An 18,637-nucleotide genomic window follows, 5' to 3' on the forward strand; every position below is an offset into this window, starting at 1 on the left:
CATGTTTGCTTAAATGGCTGCACTTATTTTATATTTTTCTTACAAAACATGAAGAGATGACTGGTGGCTCAAGAAGCAAAAAAAAAAACTAAATAAATTACTGAGGAGGAGATTCTTTGGCAGGATTGAAAATCATGAAGCCAGCCAACCAGAAGATGGCGCTATTCCGTCACAACACAGTCAAACTAAAAGCCTGTTTCTAAAAGACCCGGTGAAGAAGACCAGACGCTAAAGACGAGAACGGGAGGACGTGACTGTCTGAGCGAATGAAAATGGCTTTGAGGGCATGTTTGAGAACCAAGCCGGGTTTAACAGGTAGGTTTGGGAGTTTCGGGGGGAGAAAGTCCGAGTTTGTGCGTCTCTATTTCCTCACAACACACCGAGCTCCTGCTGCCGACGGTGCGCTGCAGAAACTGGAGCAAAGGTCGCAGCGCTTGTCTCTTTATGTCGGTGTGTGCAACTCCACTCACCCACAACACGGGAGCTGAGAGCGAATACGAGGCTGAACGTGTAAAGAAGCGTGTGTTTGTTATGCGCTGCATGCCAGCTGTTAGCTTTAGCTGTCTGTCACAGAGGCTCCGGAAACAAAAGCTCATGAGAAACTGTTTTTCTGTTCATTAGCGAAAGAAAAAATTTTTTCGTGCATCATTTCAACTTGGATCTCTTCAAACTATTAACACGACTGCACATTGATACGTATTATATCAAATTCTATAATAATTATGCTACATGGCTGTTTCCTGTCTTTTGAATGTGTGTGTTGCTGCTTTGTGACCGATGACTTTGAACTGAGCCAGTGTGCTGTGTTCCTGTGCAGGTCTTCTGTCCCAGCTCTCCTGCAGCGGTCATGCTGCTGCTCGCAGGGCTCCTGCGCTTGTTGCTCAGCGGAGCAGCAGCTCCACCTCACAGAAGATCAAAGTGGATTTTGACCAGAGCTCAGGTGAGCATTTTGCTAATACGACTGTGCAGGTGAAAGGATGCTTTGTAAATGAGACATGAAGTACAACTGTGAGTGAGTTGTTCTAAATATGTAGGGGAAGGTCATGTAAATACAGATGTGTGGAAAATTCAGCTGGCTCTGCCTGTAAGTCTCTTGTCCCACAGACATTAACTCCCCCTGTTTAACTCCAGCTGGCACATGAGGCAGTTCTCCAGCTGTAGCATGTTCAGCTCGGAGCTGAGCGAGCACCACGATCACCACGATCACCAGGGGGAGTTGGAGTCCGTCTGCTGGACTAGAAGAAGCCAAATTACATCAAGGGCAGCCACAACAGAAATACCTGTGACTCACCAAAGCTGCATTGTAATGAAATTAAATAAAAGTTATTGTCCAGCATAAAAGGAGCATTTTTAAAAGCTGAGGCGCGTAGCAAGCTTAGAGCAGCGTGATGGATAATGCAAACCCAGCAAAAAAGCAACTGTGTGAATATTTAAAACAACAGTTGATGCTCAAGGCTATTAACCAACCCAGGGAGGTGTAATACACTTCGATAAAATCTTCTTCTCCATCAGAAAAACAATGTTAGTATATTTATTATGCTATAATAAATATCATCTTATATATTACTCGCCTCCCAGTCTGACTGCGAGGAGACAGAGGGGGGAGGGGCAAACCTGGCAAATCAAATATGTGGATCTGGTGCTGCGATGACTGACTGAGCCCATAAAGTCATCAGGAAAGTGTTTACTGAGGCTAGGAGCTTCTCCCACACTTTTATAGGGCTGTGTCATTGATATTGATGTCCGCAGTGCCGTGTAGAGTGAAATCCAATAACGTGGGCGATTAAAGTAGAAAAGAATTTATCAGCGTGGTGGCCCCCAAAGCCCCTCCTCTCACCACATCCAGAGCAGAGCCAAGCCTCTGGGAGACCGCTGAGGTGAGTTTCTCACATCACTGTCAGTCCAATTAAAGTGTTAAAGCACCTTAGCGGGTGGATACACCCGTATGAATCAATATCCTCTCACCCCATTGACTTAATTAGTCGGATGCAAAGTGCAGCAGGCCGGCGATCGCTCAGGTTGTTTGTCTTTCCTCTCAGGGATCACTAATTTGAGTTTAATCCAGTGTGACCTCAGCTGCCATCATCAGCAGACACAAAGCATGCAAAATCTCCATCGCAGGTTTCCTGGCGCAGCAATCACTGCAGCATTCAAGTGAATGATCATCGCCTCTGTCTCTGCAGGTGTGGCAGTGATGCACATGCAGAGTCCTCCTGTCAACAGTCTTAGTTTAGAGTTTCTCACTGATGTCTGCATTGCTCTTGAGAAGCTGGAGATGGACAAGAGCTGCAGAGGCCTCGTCGTCACCTCGGTACAGTTAAAGCAGCTTTGTGCAGATGGACTAACATCTGTGTTACAGTGAAGTCTTTCATGTTTACAGTTCCACAGCTGAAGTTTGAACATGCTAAGTATAATGACAGTTTATCCAGCGGGTTTAGCTTCTGGATGTGTTTTACCCTGAAATCCAGAGCCAGCCCAAGGTGTTCTCAGCCGGGCTGGACATCTTGGACATGTATGGGAAGAGTCCAGAGCACTGTGCGGAGTTCTGGAAAGCTGTGCAAGAGATGTGGCTCAAGTTCTATGGCTCCAACATGATCACTATAGCAGCAGTCAATGTACGTATAGAACAACGCAGCACCTACCTCCACACTGTCTGCACCTCACACAAGGACAGAGTGGTGCATTCTGGGGGGCAAACACACTGAAATAAGCTTGCGGGCTTCTCGTTACTCGTCACCCAGGGCTCCAGTCCTGCAGGAGGCTGCCTGCTGTCGATGACATGTGACTACAGAATAATGGCGGATAACCCTCGTTACAGCATCGGTCTCAATGAGACCAAGCTCGGCATTGTAGCACCTTTTTGGTAAGAAATTACACCAACACTAATTACAATAATAATTCATAGTACCAGCAGCAAGGTAGAAACACAGTTTACATGCATTAGTCTCATTTAAGCTCAGTGAATGCGAGAGGTTTGCAGTTAGCTTCTTCTTGCATGGTTCTCCTGCGCTGTAACGCCGCTGCTCATGTTGTGGAGATAAAAACAAAGAACTCATTTCAGTCTCACTGCGGTTCATCTTTTTGAATCGGGGTTTGTATAATTTTGTGCCAAAGCCCCTAAAACCAATACAACTTCTCAGTTTAAAAACTGTTTTATTAACATTTCACACCCATCTTTGTTTTGTCTTGTCACTGTAAAACTGCTCCTGCAGGTTTAAGGACACTATGGTAAACACAGTCGGACATCGGACCACAGAGATGGCCCTACAGTTGGGGCTGCTCTACAGCCCTGCAGAGGCCTTGAAGATAGGATTGGTGGACCAGCTGGTGCATGAAGACCAGGTCCTCACTACAGCCACAGAGACCATGACCAAGTGGTTGGCTATTCCAGGTATACTAAACATCAGTTATACTTGTCATTTTTTCCACCTGTGGTGCTGCAACTTGGTCTGCACAATATGTTCATGTGTATGTCAGGTTATTGCTGCCAAAAAGATTCACCTGAGTCAAGATTTCTAATCTTGTTTCTATTCAAAATAAAATAAAAAGTCTGACAGCTCTTTGGTCATTTGACCACATTTTGAAGTCAAGGTAAAAATGTCTCCGTCTCTCCTCTTCACTGCTGTGCTGCTCATATGTGTCATAATCAACACAGGAAACCTAGAACAAAGTTTAATCGGTCGTCCTATTATCTCAATGCTGCTGTGGGTTTTTTTCAGTCAAACAGATGTTAGATGGAAATGTGTGATCACCTCTGTAAAATCAGACGTTTTGGCACGTTGAGGTTTTGGAGTATTCAGGTGGTTAATTCCACGGTCTTCACAAGGTAGAACTACAACACTCTACAACAAACAAAACGAGCTACATGTCTGAGACTACAGGCTCAGTTAGCATGTTAGCACTTGTCAACATTTCAAGACCAGACAAGCATGACTCATTTGACACCAAAGCGGAAACGTTTGAACATAATGTTGCATGGTGCAGTCAGTGAGTCGATCATAAGCACGTCATGCATCTATCCAATATCGAAAGCTTTGCCCAAATTGTGCCACGATCCCTTCACAGCAGCCAACCTACAACAGACGTGCTGGAAATGAAAAGAATCGAGGTTTTGCAGTGGCCCCGTCAAAGTCCAGACATCAGCTGGATTGAAATGCTGCGACCTTATGAAAGAATTCTCCCCAAACCTCAATGAGCTGGAGTCGCACTATAAAGACAAACGGGCCAAAACTCCTCCGACGATGTGAGACTGAAAGTCGTGCAGTCAATAACGACTTTATTGCTGTTCAAGGTAGTTCTGCAGTCTACTGCATCATGGGGAGTAAAACCAGAGTTCCTGCACACTATTAAAGACAAGGAAATGATGTTTTATTTAAAGTAGATTTATTTGTGTAGCTCAGGTGGTGGAGCAGGTCATCCACTGATCGGAAGGTTGGTGGCTCGACTCCTGGCTTCCCCTGGTCTATGTGCCAAATATCCTTGGGCAAGATACTAACCCCAAATTGCTCTGAATGTGTGTGAACATTAGCTATGAAGCACTTAGAAAGATGTGCTTGTGCGAATGGGTGATTGCACAAGTTGTGTAAAGTGCTTTTAGATGAGTAGAAACGCGCTACATAAGAACCAGTCCATTTACCATTTGGGTAATAAAATTGCAGGTAACATTTCCAAGGCAGGTAGGAAAAAAATGAGCTGCTATCAGTGTATGTTTGTTTTAAGGTGAGGTGGCACGAACCCGCATGTAGGGAGATGTAACCTCGTACCTCAGAAGTGTCGATATGGGTGTATTTCCATCTGTACAGCAGTATTTAGTACATCCTGGTACTTGGCAGGATGTGCAGGAGGCAGAGAAAGAGCATAAGCTTTCAGCACCTGTTAGAAATGTCACTTTCCCACATAAGAAATAAAAGGTGCTCCACAATAGTGCTGCAATTGAATATATTTTGCAATGAATTGAAGCCCATGTCAGTATTCATAGAAGAAATTGTATATGAATGCACAGCTTCCTTACATGTGCATTTGTTTCATTTGCAGATCACGCCAGACAGCTCACAAAGTCCATGATGAGGAAGCCAACCATAGACAAGCTGGCGGCTAACAGAGAGGCTGATGTCAATAACTTTGTCAAGTTCATCACCAAGGACTCTATTCAGAAGTCCCTGGGGATGTATCTGGAGATGCTTAAGAGAAGAAAGGCTTAGAGAGGGGAAACATGTTTGCACACTTTGTAGCACCAGCTACAGATGTGATCTGACATCAGGCAGTGAGCAGTCTACATGTTTGGGGGATAAAACCCAGCATTTACCCCTCAAGGTGTTAATAAAAACACTCGAGGTTAGGGTGTGACTTTTTGTTTTTGTTTGAAGAGCCGTACACTCGGGCAACCTGCCGAGCCTTCTCCATCACTCAGCATTACCTGCAGTATGCTTACGCGAGCAAACTGCTAATTGTTGCAAAAGAGTCTCACATATGAAGAACTAACAGCAAATCTGACCTTTAGTGCATCTAAATGTGGCAAAGCCTTTGTCATCTCTAACAAATGTTTGGTTTTTACTGTGAAATATCCAAATAAATGTCTGGATTCATACATTAAATGGATTAAAGCGTGTGGTTCTCATTCATTATCTCTGTAACTCAGATGTCTCTACATTCAAATGACAGCTGAGAATGTTAAAAATTCAGCGGACAACCAAATCAAAATGAATCTTGCATTCTTATAACAAGGAGCATTTTTCATTCTTTGTATGTTTGTGTTTTGGACAATTGAATCAATATACGACACTTCAAAAGGACCTGAGTGTCAGCGCAACACAATCGGCTAAACTTCAGGTGTGCAGTGTCTCCACACTTTTCACTGTCACGTCCTGTGTGTGACAGACATGAATGACCTCTGCTGTGGTGCTCCCTGTTTTCTTTGAGCACTACATTTACACATTTAAGAGTATTACCCTCAAATGTGTTTGGATTTGTCAGTGTGAGTCGTCTACTAAGCCTAAAGCTACAAGTCACTAATGTGACTCCTGGAAAAGTAAATGTTCTTTCATGTAAAGAGATGAAATCAGCACGTGTATTCACTTTAATATTACATCCTCGGGGGGGAGGCTAAGTATTTTGCAGCAGCTTGGTATTGAACTGCAAACCTTCCAATTAGTAGAACTGAACTACAGCAACCCCAACTCAACTGTTCAGCCAGGACAAGCAGTGCTTGTCTAGTCAGTTATACCAAAGCATAAGTGATGTGCTTCTACATCACTGCCATCTTGAGGCTGCAGTCAGCTATCGTCTCTCCAAGCACACTTCTCTTGGACGCTATTAGAAACTCTAGTGTCTCTATTTCCCAGGCGTCTTTAGCTTTTTGTATGCAGACAACCTGATTTTCCATTTCAGTGTTTAAAAATCACAGGTTAACATATGTGGTGAACACATTTCAGCTTTACAGGAGTAACTGAAGATGACTGATTGTATTACTCTACCGCTTTTTTTCAACATTTTTGGCTCAGTTTTGCAGGTTAGTGTTTTGCTGTGTGTTTGAGCTGTTTTGGGAAATTAATTAAAAAACTTTAAACTCTGAAGACATTTAAGCAGACAAAGGAAGTGAAATAAAATACAAACGCGTTATTAAAGGTTTCCAAATCAACAAAGGGTCTCAGTAAATGTTCCAGACAAATGTGCTCCACTGCAACAAGAAGCCGAATTCTTTACAACACACAAGTTTTCAGTGAAATTCTTTTAGTGGCTTTATTGTGCATTTGCATTTCATGAAGCTGTGGCTGACAGTAGTCCCCAACTGAATGATCATCGTGCTGGCTGCAGATTGAGCACGATGTGTGGAAAGCTTGTGGAAGTCACGGTTCAAGCAACGTGAGCCTAACCGCTCAGCTTCACCTCCACGGGGAAGTGGTCGCTGACAGCCAACGCCTGAGAGACAGAGAAACCGTTCTTTTAGTGGCTCACAGTTTGTGCTGCAGACGGCTTCAGTTTCCACAGGTTTCTTTCCAGTGCTGAAAAACTCAACGTGCCTGCATGGTAATGCCATCACTACAGTATACACTGCATTATGATTTTGTTTGCATCTCTGTGGTCGTTACTACAGCCACTGCTTTACAAAGTTGCTCGATTTTCTGTAGCTCAAAGCTGATATTAAAAAAGCAAAAGTGCTTTAAAACTGCATGATTTCTGATGGGGCGACTGCTTTGCCCTTTGTGTAGAATGCCTCTCTTCTGATTGGAGCTCAGTAAACATTTTGCTGACGAGTCTATGGTCTCAGTTGCAGTGAATACAGCATTATGTTAACTTTTTATATTGACGTTTCCATTAGTGTCAGCGGGGAATGAGGCAGGTTGTGCTTTTTAGTTCAAATGAATTCTTACAGAGATAAGGATTGAAATTCATCTGTTACCAGATCTTGTTTGAGATTCAGGTCCGTCATGTAGTTATACACCTTCGCACTATCTTTCACCACTCCTCTCATCATGTCCGCAGTGACCACAATCCTGCAAACACAGAAAGATGATTAGAGTTTAGAGTTTGCGTGCACACATCAGAACGACCTGCCACAATCTGTCTACCTGTCGTAAGGGCAGACAGTTTGCGACACGGTAGTGTCGGCCGCATCAGTGATCAGCCAATGGAAAGTCTTGTCAGTGAAGATGCGGATCTGCTGCCAGTCAGACCCGGACACATAACTACAGCCTGCGTTGAAGTCACCCAGCAGCACGATGTCCTGCAGGGAGAGTAGTGTGAGTCGCATTTACCGAATGTGTGTTTTTCCACCAAATAAATGATTTTTACTTGTAGGCTGTAAATACATCATTGTTCCAGCGAGCGCGGACATCTGCCACCACGTCATAGAGAGCATTTAGCTCCCGAACAGCTGATTCTGGGGAGATGTGCTGAGGGATCAGAGTAAAGTCTCTCACAGCTACAGAAGAGAAGGGAACGAAGGAGTGTTGACAGTGACGGAGGCGCTTACACCGCATGAGAATGATAAAGGACTAGTGACTAACATGTCCCAGGAACTACCACGCACAAATGTTTGAATGAGGATCCACATCATTATCAGTGTGATGCAGAAACAGCTGTATAACTCGAGCCACAGCACCTACCAGTGTGTTTGGAGGAGAACATTACGACAAACGGCTCCCTGCTAAAGGCGTCTTGTCCAGTTTCCTCCGGGCCGTCGTAATAGGTGTAGCTTTTTGCCACCGATACCAGCGCCTCCCTGTGGAGAAAATCACCACCTTTTCATTTGCTGCCAGTGTGTACTTCATTTCTAAACATGTCCAGTTGCTTCTCGGGACAAATTTATTGTAGTTCTGCTTTTCCCCTTTTTTTAAATCACTTCTTCTGAATTCTGAGTGTGTATAAGATGTATGTTTATGCCAGAACAAAGACGGAGGATTTGCCGTTAAATTACTTCAAACATGCCTCAAACACTACAAACATGCTGGAAATATAAATTTTTAATCAAGTTGTTTTGAATGGTTATTTGAGAAACTTATGGGAGGTTCTTTAACCCTCTGAGGTCTAAGTAGTGATGATGATCCAACACCAATCCTGACTTTAACCCCGGGCAACGTGAACAAGTCATTTTTATTTTTGTTAAATTGTTTGGCTTTAAGAAACAAAGAAAACAATCAAACTATTCACATTCTGCCATGAAAAAGACTTTTTCCCTTTCTACAAAATACATATTTAGAGCAAGAACTAAAAATGCTTTTTACACGGCATCACTGCAACGAACCATGTTTTGTTGCAAACAGCCGCCCCTCCCTGAGCCTGACTCTGCCGGAGGTTTCTTCCTGTCAAAAGGGAGTTTTTCCTTCCCACTGTTGCCAAAGTGCTGCTCATAGGGGTCATATGATTGTTGGGTTTTTCTCTGTATGTGTTATTGTAGGGTCTACCTGACAGTATAAAGCGCCTTGAGGCGACTCTTGTTGTGATTTGGCGCTGTGTAAATAAAATTGAACTGAATAAATATCATTTCACTGTGTGTAGAGTAGAGACTTATTTTTTTCATCGTGGTGCACCTGTAAAGGAAGAGATATCGCTCTTTATAGGTGCTCGCACCGAGAGGCTCGCTGACGATGTATTTGTACTGAGGAGAATCTCTGGGGGGAAACACAAACACACACTTTTATGTTTCCATACGTTTGCATTTCATGCTCAGTGTTACTCTGAATGTTCCATGTTCGGTGTGTGGACTCACTTGTTGACGTACTCCATGAGTTTTTGGGTTGCTGAGAGATCACTGTCTCTGACCTCTTGGATCAGAATGACGTCATAGCGTTGGACAATCTGCAAAACACACATAAAAAATGAAAATGAATCACCTGATTGTCCATCTTGCAACATCACGTTTGTTTATATTTTACCTTGCACGAAAAAATTCATGTGTTAAGCTTTAGATTGTAAAGGCAACGCTACAGCTGTTGCACATCCAGTTATTTCATTGATCATTCCTTAAGCATAGAGGTGGGAATATTCTGGGAATATTCAGGTTTACTTCTGCAACAGGCCAAATCATCCAAAGCATTTCTCAAAATTCAGTTCAAACTATTTCAAAACGCACACACAAGATAACACTTCTGGATTGGTTTTGAAAGCACTCTGACCCAAATTGCATTACAAATGGGTGGATGTAAACATTTTGTACAAACTGTCATATCTACCAAAGAGGGAAAAGTCCCAGACCTTGGTAATGATGTTCATCAGAGTGGTGTTGGAGGCTTTGGTGTCTCCGAAGGATTTGATGTTAAAGGCTCCCAGCAGCAGCGAGTTAGAGAGATGCAGCAAGGTCAGAAAAAGCCCCAAAGTGCCCACCAAATGCATCCTACACCAAACAGGTCACATGTTAAAAATGACTTAGAAATCACATGAAACACTGACGCTTACAAATGATTTCATATTTATTTTACACGTATGTAAGCTAATGACTTCCCAGGTTATCAGGTTAATAATTTTCAGGTCCTGTGCATTAAAAACCGATTTGCAGGCTGAAGTAAGGCCTTTCCTTTCACTCCATATTTCTCTGTCATAAAGTCCAGTTTAACATGGAGTTTAGTCCAAAACAAAGCGGCTCATGTTCCACCATCTGCTGAGAGCTCATGACATGAGAGTGAGAGACCAAACACCTGCTCCTCTGGATGTATTTTTGGCAGTTTATCTAACATGCTATTTAGCGCGTCGCTATTTGCAGCATGTTGCAAGGCTTGGTAAAATATTATCCTTTTAGGACAATATATTACTCTGTTGCCCTGGTTACACCGTCCTGGAGCTGTTGTGGAAGACCAAAGGTTGCCAAATATGGAAACAGAGAGCTACATTTATACTGTGATGGTTTGCATGTGCTGCTGAAATGTGTTTGTAAACGCACAATTACTGCAGGAAAAATGCACAAAAGTTACTGTAATGCTGCTGTAGCCTGAAACATCCACTCTAAACAAGAAACTGGCTCACAGTATTGCACCGAATACAGCTCAGATGTTTTTGTAGCGAGTGAGAGGTCCATACCTGCTCCTGTATGTCTGCACGGTGGAGACGCCTGAACTCGTGAATCTTCTGAAAGCTCCTGAAAAGCTTCTGAGCAGAATGGCGACCAGTGTCTCTTTTGAGGTTTTTATCTACCTGCAGGCGCATGTGACTGCAGGGTGCTGGGGAGGAGTACAGAGAAAAGGTGTGTTGTGGATGGGGTACAGATTTCAGGCTTTCAGGTTCTCACATCCCAAGATTGCAGTGCAACAAGGATAACGTTGCAACCTCAAATTCTTTTCTGCTCGTCATACAATAAAAACACTTCAGCATTGTTTTAACTTGCTGTTGTCCTGTTTGGCATTTGTGTGAAGTTCTGTCACACTTCACAAATGAACTCAGAATGAGTGTCGCAGTGTTGGGATGACCTTAAACTTTGGCAAAATCCTTACGGAAACTGAAGAAATTCCTTCAAGCAGTTTGAAAGATGCCTTGTTCATGAGAGCAGGGACAGACAAAACATAATATCTACTCTAGGTCTGCTCCAGCAGAGACACGTAACAGTCATTAGCAATAACAACAGTAATATTGCTACAGCCTTGTTAAACTATCATCTGTCCCAGTGTTATATCTTGAAATCAGACCTTCAAAAACCTTCCGATAGGCTGATACAACACAAGTATGCCACCGTCTCCACCTTATTGGTCAGAAAGTTTTTCTTCCCAGTTGTAGCTGAACAAACAGAACCCATTCACTTACAATGCATTCAAGCTTGACAACACAATAATACACTTTAGTGAAGTTTCATAAAAGTGCTCATACTTACAGCATGTTACAGTTGTCATGTTACTGATGAGGGTTAAGCTCTATGTTTTTAACATTGTAATCAGATCTGCCAGGTCGGTGCTTAGACATATACCGGTGTCCACTACACCCAGCCTCCTGACTCTTTCTTTACTGCCAGCTGTCGAGAATCTGATGCCTCAGCAAATACTGAATAAATTTCGGTGCCACCGCTGCTGTCCACATTCATGCTCCCGTCAGGGTAAACCATAGTTTCCCAAACTTTCCATGTATTTTAAACTTGAGAATCCAAGTGAAGCCAAGATGTTTGCTGACTATTAGTCTTGTTTATGAAGTAGAGAAAAGAATTTTGTGTAGAAAGGATGAGGGCTCAGTGTGCGCGTGAGGAAAGCTTGCACGAGAGGAAATCTCCACTGGGACATGGAAAACTACCACATACTGACCTAAAGAGCAACGAGTACAGAGGGAGAAACAGCAGGAAGTGCAGCTTAACCACAGATTTGTAGCCACTCTTGCAGTTTAAACCAAAGACCAACAGAGAGTTGCACTAGGGCCAAAGTAGCAGGATCATTTTCTGTATTTGACTTTTGGTTATATGCACATGTGACCTGTTGGGGGGTGCAGATGTGCAGTATCTGCACCTTATATTTATATTTTATTTTATATTATATTTTTCTCTAACATCCATAAACATGCACACTCTGGTAAAACTAATTAAAGTTAAATACTTCTTTGTAAGATGTTTAATAGAGAATGATAAAATGGAAAAGTGCCATGTGTGTAGCTAAAAATAAGCCCCAGAGCGAACGGCAAGGCTGCAGTCTGGGAACCGGCGGGGCGGTCACCGCTGGGATGTGCTTATCAGAGTGTGGAAAGTTGTGGACTTTAAAGTGTTGAACTTTGATGGATAACCAGTTGTGTCTCAGATCAAACGTGCAGAATAAAATCTTTGCCATAACTGTTGGCATGAGAGTGATGCTCATTATCCCTTCTGGCAACATTTTGAATAGCACCATCTGGTCAAGCAAGGCCATGTGACACACTGAGCTCGTGATACTGGTTTTGGGCGGCAGTGATACGGACACTACTGGACTGAAACTGGTTTGAGAGTCTGCTAAAACGACAGCATGTAAGGACACAATGACTGTGTTTTAGTAAGTGTTTACCTGTTTTACTAAATGTACTTAAGAACTGCTGAGACCGTTTATAAACCTGTGTTTAAATTTCAAGAAAAGAATGATGCATTTGCATTTCTGTATTAATAGTTGGAACCGAGGAGGAAATATGAATATGAATGCAGCTGCATCGTTTTTTGCATTCATGATGTCGTTTTATTCAAATCAGTTTGTGTTAAATGCCCCAGACAACAAATCTGTTGTCGGTTTAATTTCAGAAAGGATGGCGCCACATCATGTGATCATTACAGCATATGTACAGATCTAAATGCATGTCCTATTATAGTTTTATTCACTTCAGATTAGCATTAAAGTTGTAGCCGCGTCTTTGCCCATTATGAGCCATAAAGTTGGACACTGTTGGAGACTGTTCTGCTGGTGATAAATGAAACGAGACGATCGTTTAAAAGGATTTTATTTTGAAATCTAACACCCATGTAGAGCTAACATTGATCGTAATAACATCGTAATAACATCGTAATAACATCGTAATAACATCGTAATAACATCGTAATAACATCGTAATAACATCGTAATAACATCGTAATAACATCGTAATAACATCTTTACAGTTTGTGTAAACCCAACAGAAACCATGTTGTCCCAAAACGCTGCGTTTGTGTCCCATATGTAACACCGTGTATTATCCAACTTATTTCACATGGTTTAACTTGAACTTTAAAAACTACAATAAAGTTTTGCTGTATTACCAGTAACAAATCTTTTATATACACATTAGCTTGTTTAAAAAAACTGACTGAATTACCTCTAAACTGGTTCTAGGCTTTGTCACACTGGTCGCACTGGTGCGTGTCCATGGTCAGTAAGCGTAGAGTTGACTTAAGCTCGAGTTTGTGTAAACTGAACTGCTGCACCGATCACGTATCAGCGTCTGTTGCCGTGTTTCTGGGGTCGCTGGCTGGAGGCTTTCCCAGAAAGGTCACATGCGGCACCAGCTTGTGTCGCCAAGCTCGACTTCAAAGCAAAAGCCCTCCCACACTGGTCACACTTGTGTGCTTTAACTCCACTGTGGACCAGTTTGTGTCTCTTTAAGTTGCTCTTATAATTAAAAGCCTTTCCGCACTCCTCACATGTGTGTGGTTTTTCTCCGCTGTGGACCATCTCATGGATTTTTAAGTGGCTCATCCAAGTAAAAGTCTTTCCACACTGGTCACAACTGAAGGGCTTTTCCCCACTGTGGATGCGCTGGTGTGTTCTGAGGTGACACGGGGCATGAAACTTCTTGTTACACTGATCACACCTGTAGTGCTCAAGTAAGTTTGCACTTGAGTGAGCATCTTCAGCCAACTGAGAGCACTGAGGTGTTGGGCTCTCTTTGGCGTCTTGTTCCTACAGCAACAAAGACACAGGCAGGGAGTCAGAAGCTTAATAAGTGTTTGAGTTAAATCTTGTTTTGTCGTGCCGGCCTCTCTGCTTCGATAAGAAACCTGTTTGTTGGATGATGCCCATAATAGTAACCTGTTGTGCTGTAAATTGTTTGGATGCGTTTTGGAAAAGAAAGACTGTATTATTGCATAAAATACATTTAAACAAGTGCATCGCTGATTGCATCTTGTGGACATCGGTTCTACCAGCTGATTGCCCTGCTCAGTCTTTACGCCCGACCCAACGAGGGACAATCAAATGCAGAGGGGACAGTGCGACTTCACCCGTGCACTTGCACCTCTTGCACACAGTCCTCATTTACAAAGTGCTCTGCAAATCACCCCGTCCCTGTTACAGTGCAGCGAGCCAAAAATGAACCATTTAGTCCTTGGTGTAAGACCAGGGGTGTCGAACTCCAGGCCTCGAGGGCCGGTGTCCTGCAGGTTTTAGATCTCACCCTGGGTCAGCACACCTGAATCAATTGATTAGTTCATTACCAGGAGAACTGGAAGTCATTTAACCATTTAAATCAGCTGTGTTGGAAATAAGGAAAGGTCTAAGAGGTTGAAGCCTTCGTCTTTCCATTTACTATTTTCTTTTCTTAACATGCATTTAGTTTCTCATGTTCTGGAAAACTGTAAATAATTACTAAAGGGTGGTAGTTAACAATAATCATAATGATATAATGACAATAAATGATGATCATTCATGAAAGTTGTACTGATAGACTTTTCACGTTTCCTAAAAGCAGCTCGGCCTTGGTTTGCACGGCACTTCCAGATGTGTTTATAAACTACGAACAATTTCACGTATAAAAGTCTGTAAAATGTTCGGACTCATGATTTATAAAAACGATGTTTTTCTCACCGTGTGTGAAGACATTTTCTTCTTTCCAAGATGGCCGACTACGTTCCTCCGTCAGACTGCTCGACCCACCAACACCTGCCAGGAAAGAGCTTTATTAGGCTCCGGAGCCGAAATGCACATTAAAGTCACTTTACATCCAGATGACTTAGACCGTCCTAAGATAATAAACTTTTAGCCTGGTCTAGATTAAACTGAGCTGATGGCAAGACGGAGGATCAGAGGACTTGAAGCTTTAAATAATCCCTCAAGGAGACAGGTCTAACCTTTCCTTTGAAATATCTCTGAGGTAGCATGGACAACATACACGTGCAGATGAGAAATGACACCCTGATTCAATCATTCCCTCTCTGTAAACACTTTAACTGGGAAGCCAAGCTAAAGGTTAAATGATCAGCGGCTGTAGGTTTAGCTGTGCTCGTATGCCCGGACAATACAAATATATAAATAAAGAACTGCACACAAACACAATTACACTACTTGATCTGTTACAACCGAGCGACATTACTTGTCAGCATCTGGAATCATGGAACTCTTTGGTCACGGTGAAGGAACAGTGTGCAGGGCTGTTTTTAAAATGAGGTTTTTCACCAAGCATCCTGATGGGCTCTTCCCAAGAGTTAGTGGACAGATAGTTGGAGGTCATGTTCCCAACAAGCAGCAACTGGTGCCGAGGATGAAAGGAACCATGAATGTGCTCAAAGCTAGATTGCGAAACCGCGATATCAGAAACACATCCTGCATGTGCTGAACTTGCTTTCTAGCAAAGCACCCTGGTTTGCAGTGTCCCAGGTGCAGGCCAGCACTGAGGATTGTTCTCCAGTCACTGTACACACAGTTTAAGGGAGGACAGCAGTTCCTACTTTGAAGGTAAACCTTAAATGATCAGCAGCCATGAGTTTAGTTGTGCTCGTACAAGTTATTGTCTCCAGTGTCTCTGCGGGTCCCTAACACTCCCTCACAAACACACCTGAGCTGGGAACATACCTGAGGGAGAGCAGCAGATGACAGCATGCAGGAGACAACAAACTAATCTAAACATATAAAACAACTCCAACCAACATCAGCTTGGTGGTTACCTTTGGAGGAGCCCAGCCCATGAGCTGTGCTGTGATGACTTATGGTGAACAGGTGTGCCAACAACTAAGAGCCGAGACAGAGCCTCTTAAAGCTGTAGGACAAAAAACAGCACGTCCAGAGCACCTGAAGGCCAGAAGGTGGCAGCAGCAAACGGGTGTCAGGTACAATCTTCAGCTTCCATAGTATCTACAGATCATACACTCCTCCCTTTGCTCAGTGTTTTCACCTTCAGCACATAAAGGTGAACTTCAACCACACCAACAGACTGGAATATGTTCACCCACACAGACCTGGACCAGTACGCCTCATCTGTACTGGATTACATCTCCAAAACCACAGACAGTGTCACCACCTGACAGTGGGCAGGGATAGCTCAGTAGGTAGAGTGGTGGCACCATGATCGGAAGGTCGGTGGTTCGACTCCACTGAACGGCTACCCTGAGGTACCCCTGAGCAAGGTACCGTCCCTACACACTGCTCCCCGGGCGCTGCATTGGTGGCTGCCCACTGCTTCACTGGGTGAATGGGTTAAATGCAGAGGAACTATATCCCTACGGGGACTAACATGCACACTTTACTTTACACCCAGAAACAGATCACCATGTACCCCAACCAGAAGCCTTGGATGAACCGGGATCTTCGTCTCTTCCTGAAGGCCCGCAACACCGCCTTTAGGTCAGGAGATGCACACGCCTACAGTACAGCCAGGGCTAATCTAAAGAAGGGCATCAAAAAAGCCAAACACCATTACAAAAAGAAGGTAGAAGAACACTTCTCCAACTCCAACCCCCGACGCATGTGGCAAGGACTCCAGACCATCACAGACTACAGGACCACCAAACCCTCCCCCGCATCCTCTGATGTCTCCTTCCTCAATGAGCTCAACAACTTTTATGCTCGTTTTGAGCGAGGGAACCCCACAACCACAACCAAAGCAGACCACCAACCACTGACTCTCTCCCCCACCGATGTAGGAGCGGTGCTGAGCAGGATCAGTGTCCACAAGGCTGCAGGTCCTGATGGCATCCCCGGGCGTGTTCTCAGAGCGTGTTCTGGGGAGCTTGCAGGAGTGCTGACAGACATATTCAATCTGTCCTTGGCCCACGCTGTGGTACCGGCCTGCTTCAACTCCACCTCCATCGTCCCGACACCCAAAAACTCCAACCCATCTTGCCTCAATGATTACCGCCCAGTAGCCCTCACCCCCATCATCACTAAGTGCTTAGAGCAGCTGGTCCTAGCACACTTCAAATCCTGTCTCCCCCCCACCCTGGACCCCCACCAATTCGCATACCGCCAGAACAGGAGCACAGAGGATGCAGTCTCCATCGCAATGCACTCTGTCCTCTCACACCTGGACAACAACAACACCTACGCCAGAATGCTGTTTATAGACTTCAGTTCAGCATTCAATACAATCCACCCCTCACAACTCATCAGGAAACTGACAGACCTGGGCATCAGTTCCCTCATCTGCAAATGGTTACTGGACTTCCTGACCAACCGCCCCCAACATGTCCGGCTGGATAACCGCTGCTCATCTACCATCACAATGAACACCGGTGTACCACAAGGCTGTGTGATGAGCCCTTTCCTCTACTCCCTCTTCACCCACGACTGCAGACCTGCTGATGGTTCCAACACCATCATTAAGTTTGCAGATGACATCACGGTGATTGGCCTCATCAGTGCTTTGAGCGCTCAGATGAGTAGAAACGCGCTACATAAGACCCAGTCCATTTACCATTTGGGTAATAAAATTGCAGGTAACATTTCCAAGGCAGGTAGGAAAAAAATGAGCTGCTATCAGTGTATGTTTGTTTTAAGGTGAGGTGCCACGAACCCGCATGTAGGGAGATGTAACCTCGTACCTCAGAAGTGTCGATATGGGTGTATTTCCATCTGTACAGCAGTATTTAGTACATCCTGGTACTTGGCAGGATGTGCAGGAGGCAGAGAAAGAGCATAAGCTTTCAGCACCTGTTAGAAATGTCACTTTCCCACATAAGAAATAAAAGGTGCTCCACAATAGTGCTGCAATTGAATATATTTTGCAATGAATTGAAGCCCATGTCAGTATTCATAGAAGAAATTGTATATGAATGCACAGCTTCCTTACATGTGCATTTGTTTCATTTGCAGATCACGCCAGACAGCTCACAAAGTCCATGATGAGGAAGCCAACCATAGACAAGCTGGCGGCTAACAGAGAGGCTGATGTCAATAACTTTGTCAAGTTCATCACCAAGGACTCTATTCAGAAGTCCCTGGGGATGTATCTGGAGATGCTTAAGAGAAGAAAGGCTTAGAGAGGGGAAACATGTTTGCACACTTTGTAGCACCAGCTACAGATGTGATCTGACATCAGGCAGTGAGCAGTCTACATGTTTGGGGGATAAAACCCAGCATTTACCCCTCAAGGTGTTAATAAAAACACTCGAGGTTAGGGTGTGACTTTTTGTTTTGGTTTGAAGAGCCGTACACTCGGGCAACCTGCCGAGCCTTCTCCATCACTCAGCATTACCTGCAGTATGCTTACGCGAGCAAACTGCTAATTGTTGCAAAAGAGTCTCACATATGAAGAACTAACAGCAAATCTGACCTTTAGTGCATCTAAATGTGGCAAAGCCTTTGTCATCTCTAACAAATGTTTGGTTTTTACTGTGAAATATCCAAATAAATGTCTGGATTCATACATTAAATGGATTAAAGCGTGTGGTTCTCATTCATTATCTCTGTAACTCAGATGTCTCTACATTCAAATGACAGCTGAGAATGTTAAAAATTCAGCGGACAACCAAATCAAAATGAATCTTGCATTCTTATAACAAGGAGCATTTTTCATTCTTTGTATGTTT

General features: G+C 43.7%; 3 protein-coding genes across 3 annotated transcripts in view; 1 reads left to right on the top strand and 2 right to left on the bottom strand.

The window, feature by feature from the left end:
* The first annotated feature begins 217 nt into the window (after nt 1–217).
* eci1 (enoyl-CoA delta isomerase 1) lies at nt 218–5,575 on the top strand. Its single transcript, XM_085351947.1, has 7 exons — nt 218–315; nt 818–940; nt 2,184–2,311; nt 2,469–2,615; nt 2,742–2,863; nt 3,213–3,391; nt 5,035–5,575. Exons 1-7 carry the CDS (start codon nt 267–269, stop codon nt 5,199–5,201), a joined length of 915 nt encoding a protein of 304 aa, XP_085208073.1. The 5' UTR covers nt 218–266; the 3' UTR covers nt 5,202–5,575.
* Nucleotides 5,576–6,817: 1,242 nt separating this feature from the next.
* Nucleotides 6,818–10,619, bottom strand: LOC146633021 (deoxyribonuclease-1-like). The gene is made up of 9 exons (XM_085351948.1): nt 10,513–10,619; nt 9,694–9,832; nt 9,209–9,297; nt 9,030–9,110; nt 8,106–8,221; nt 7,809–7,921; nt 7,569–7,723; nt 7,400–7,493; nt 6,818–6,918 (listed from the first exon to the last, which is right to left on the bottom strand). Exons 2-9 carry the CDS (start codon nt 9,829–9,831, stop codon nt 6,868–6,870), a joined length of 837 nt encoding a protein of 278 aa, XP_085208074.1. The 5' UTR covers nt 9,832; nt 10,513–10,619; the 3' UTR covers nt 6,818–6,867.
* Nucleotides 10,620–13,334: 2,715 nt separating this feature from the next.
* Nucleotides 13,335–18,637, bottom strand: part of LOC146633022 (uncharacterized) — a 48,836-nt gene continuing 43,533 nt past the window's right edge. The window contains exon 5 of the mRNA XM_085352897.1: nt 13,335–13,655. Within this exon, the coding sequence (XP_085209023.1) occupies nt 13,335–13,655 (321 nt within the window). The remainder of the gene's footprint in view (nt 13,656–18,637) is intronic.

The sequence above is a fragment of the Diplotaxodon limnothrissa genome, linkage group LG4 (assembly GCF_057381915.1).
Source record: "Diplotaxodon limnothrissa isolate DT_005_m linkage group LG4, D_limnothrissa_male_GT1.1, whole genome shotgun sequence".
Taxonomy (NCBI): Eukaryota; Metazoa; Chordata; class Actinopteri; order Cichliformes; family Cichlidae; genus Diplotaxodon; species Diplotaxodon limnothrissa.

Excerpts from the sequence above, each read along its gene's own strand:
- eci1 (XM_085351947.1), top strand. The coding sequence starts at position 267 with ATGAAAATGGCTTTGAGGGCATGTTTGAGAACCAAGCCGGGTTTAACA. Across the intron at positions 2,616-2,741 it reads TCACTATAGCAGCAGTCAAT|GGCTCCAGTCCTGCAGGAGG; the intron begins GTACGTATAGAA and ends CTCGTCACCCAG. Across the intron at positions 2,864-3,212 it reads GGCATTGTAGCACCTTTTTG|GTTTAAGGACACTATGGTAA; the intron begins GTAAGAAATTAC and ends CTGCTCCTGCAG.
- LOC146633021 (XM_085351948.1), bottom strand. The coding sequence starts at position 9,831 with ATGCATTTGGTGGGCACTTTGGGGCTTTTTCTGACCTTGCTGCATCTC. Across the intron at positions 8,222-9,029 it reads CGATATCTCTTCCTTTACAG|GGAGGCGCTGGTATCGGTGG; the intron begins GTGCACCACGAT and ends TTTTCTCCACAG. Across the intron at positions 7,922-8,105 it reads GTTCTCCTCCAAACACACTG|CTGTGAGAGACTTTACTCTG; the intron begins GTAGGTGCTGTG and ends TCTCTTCTGTAG.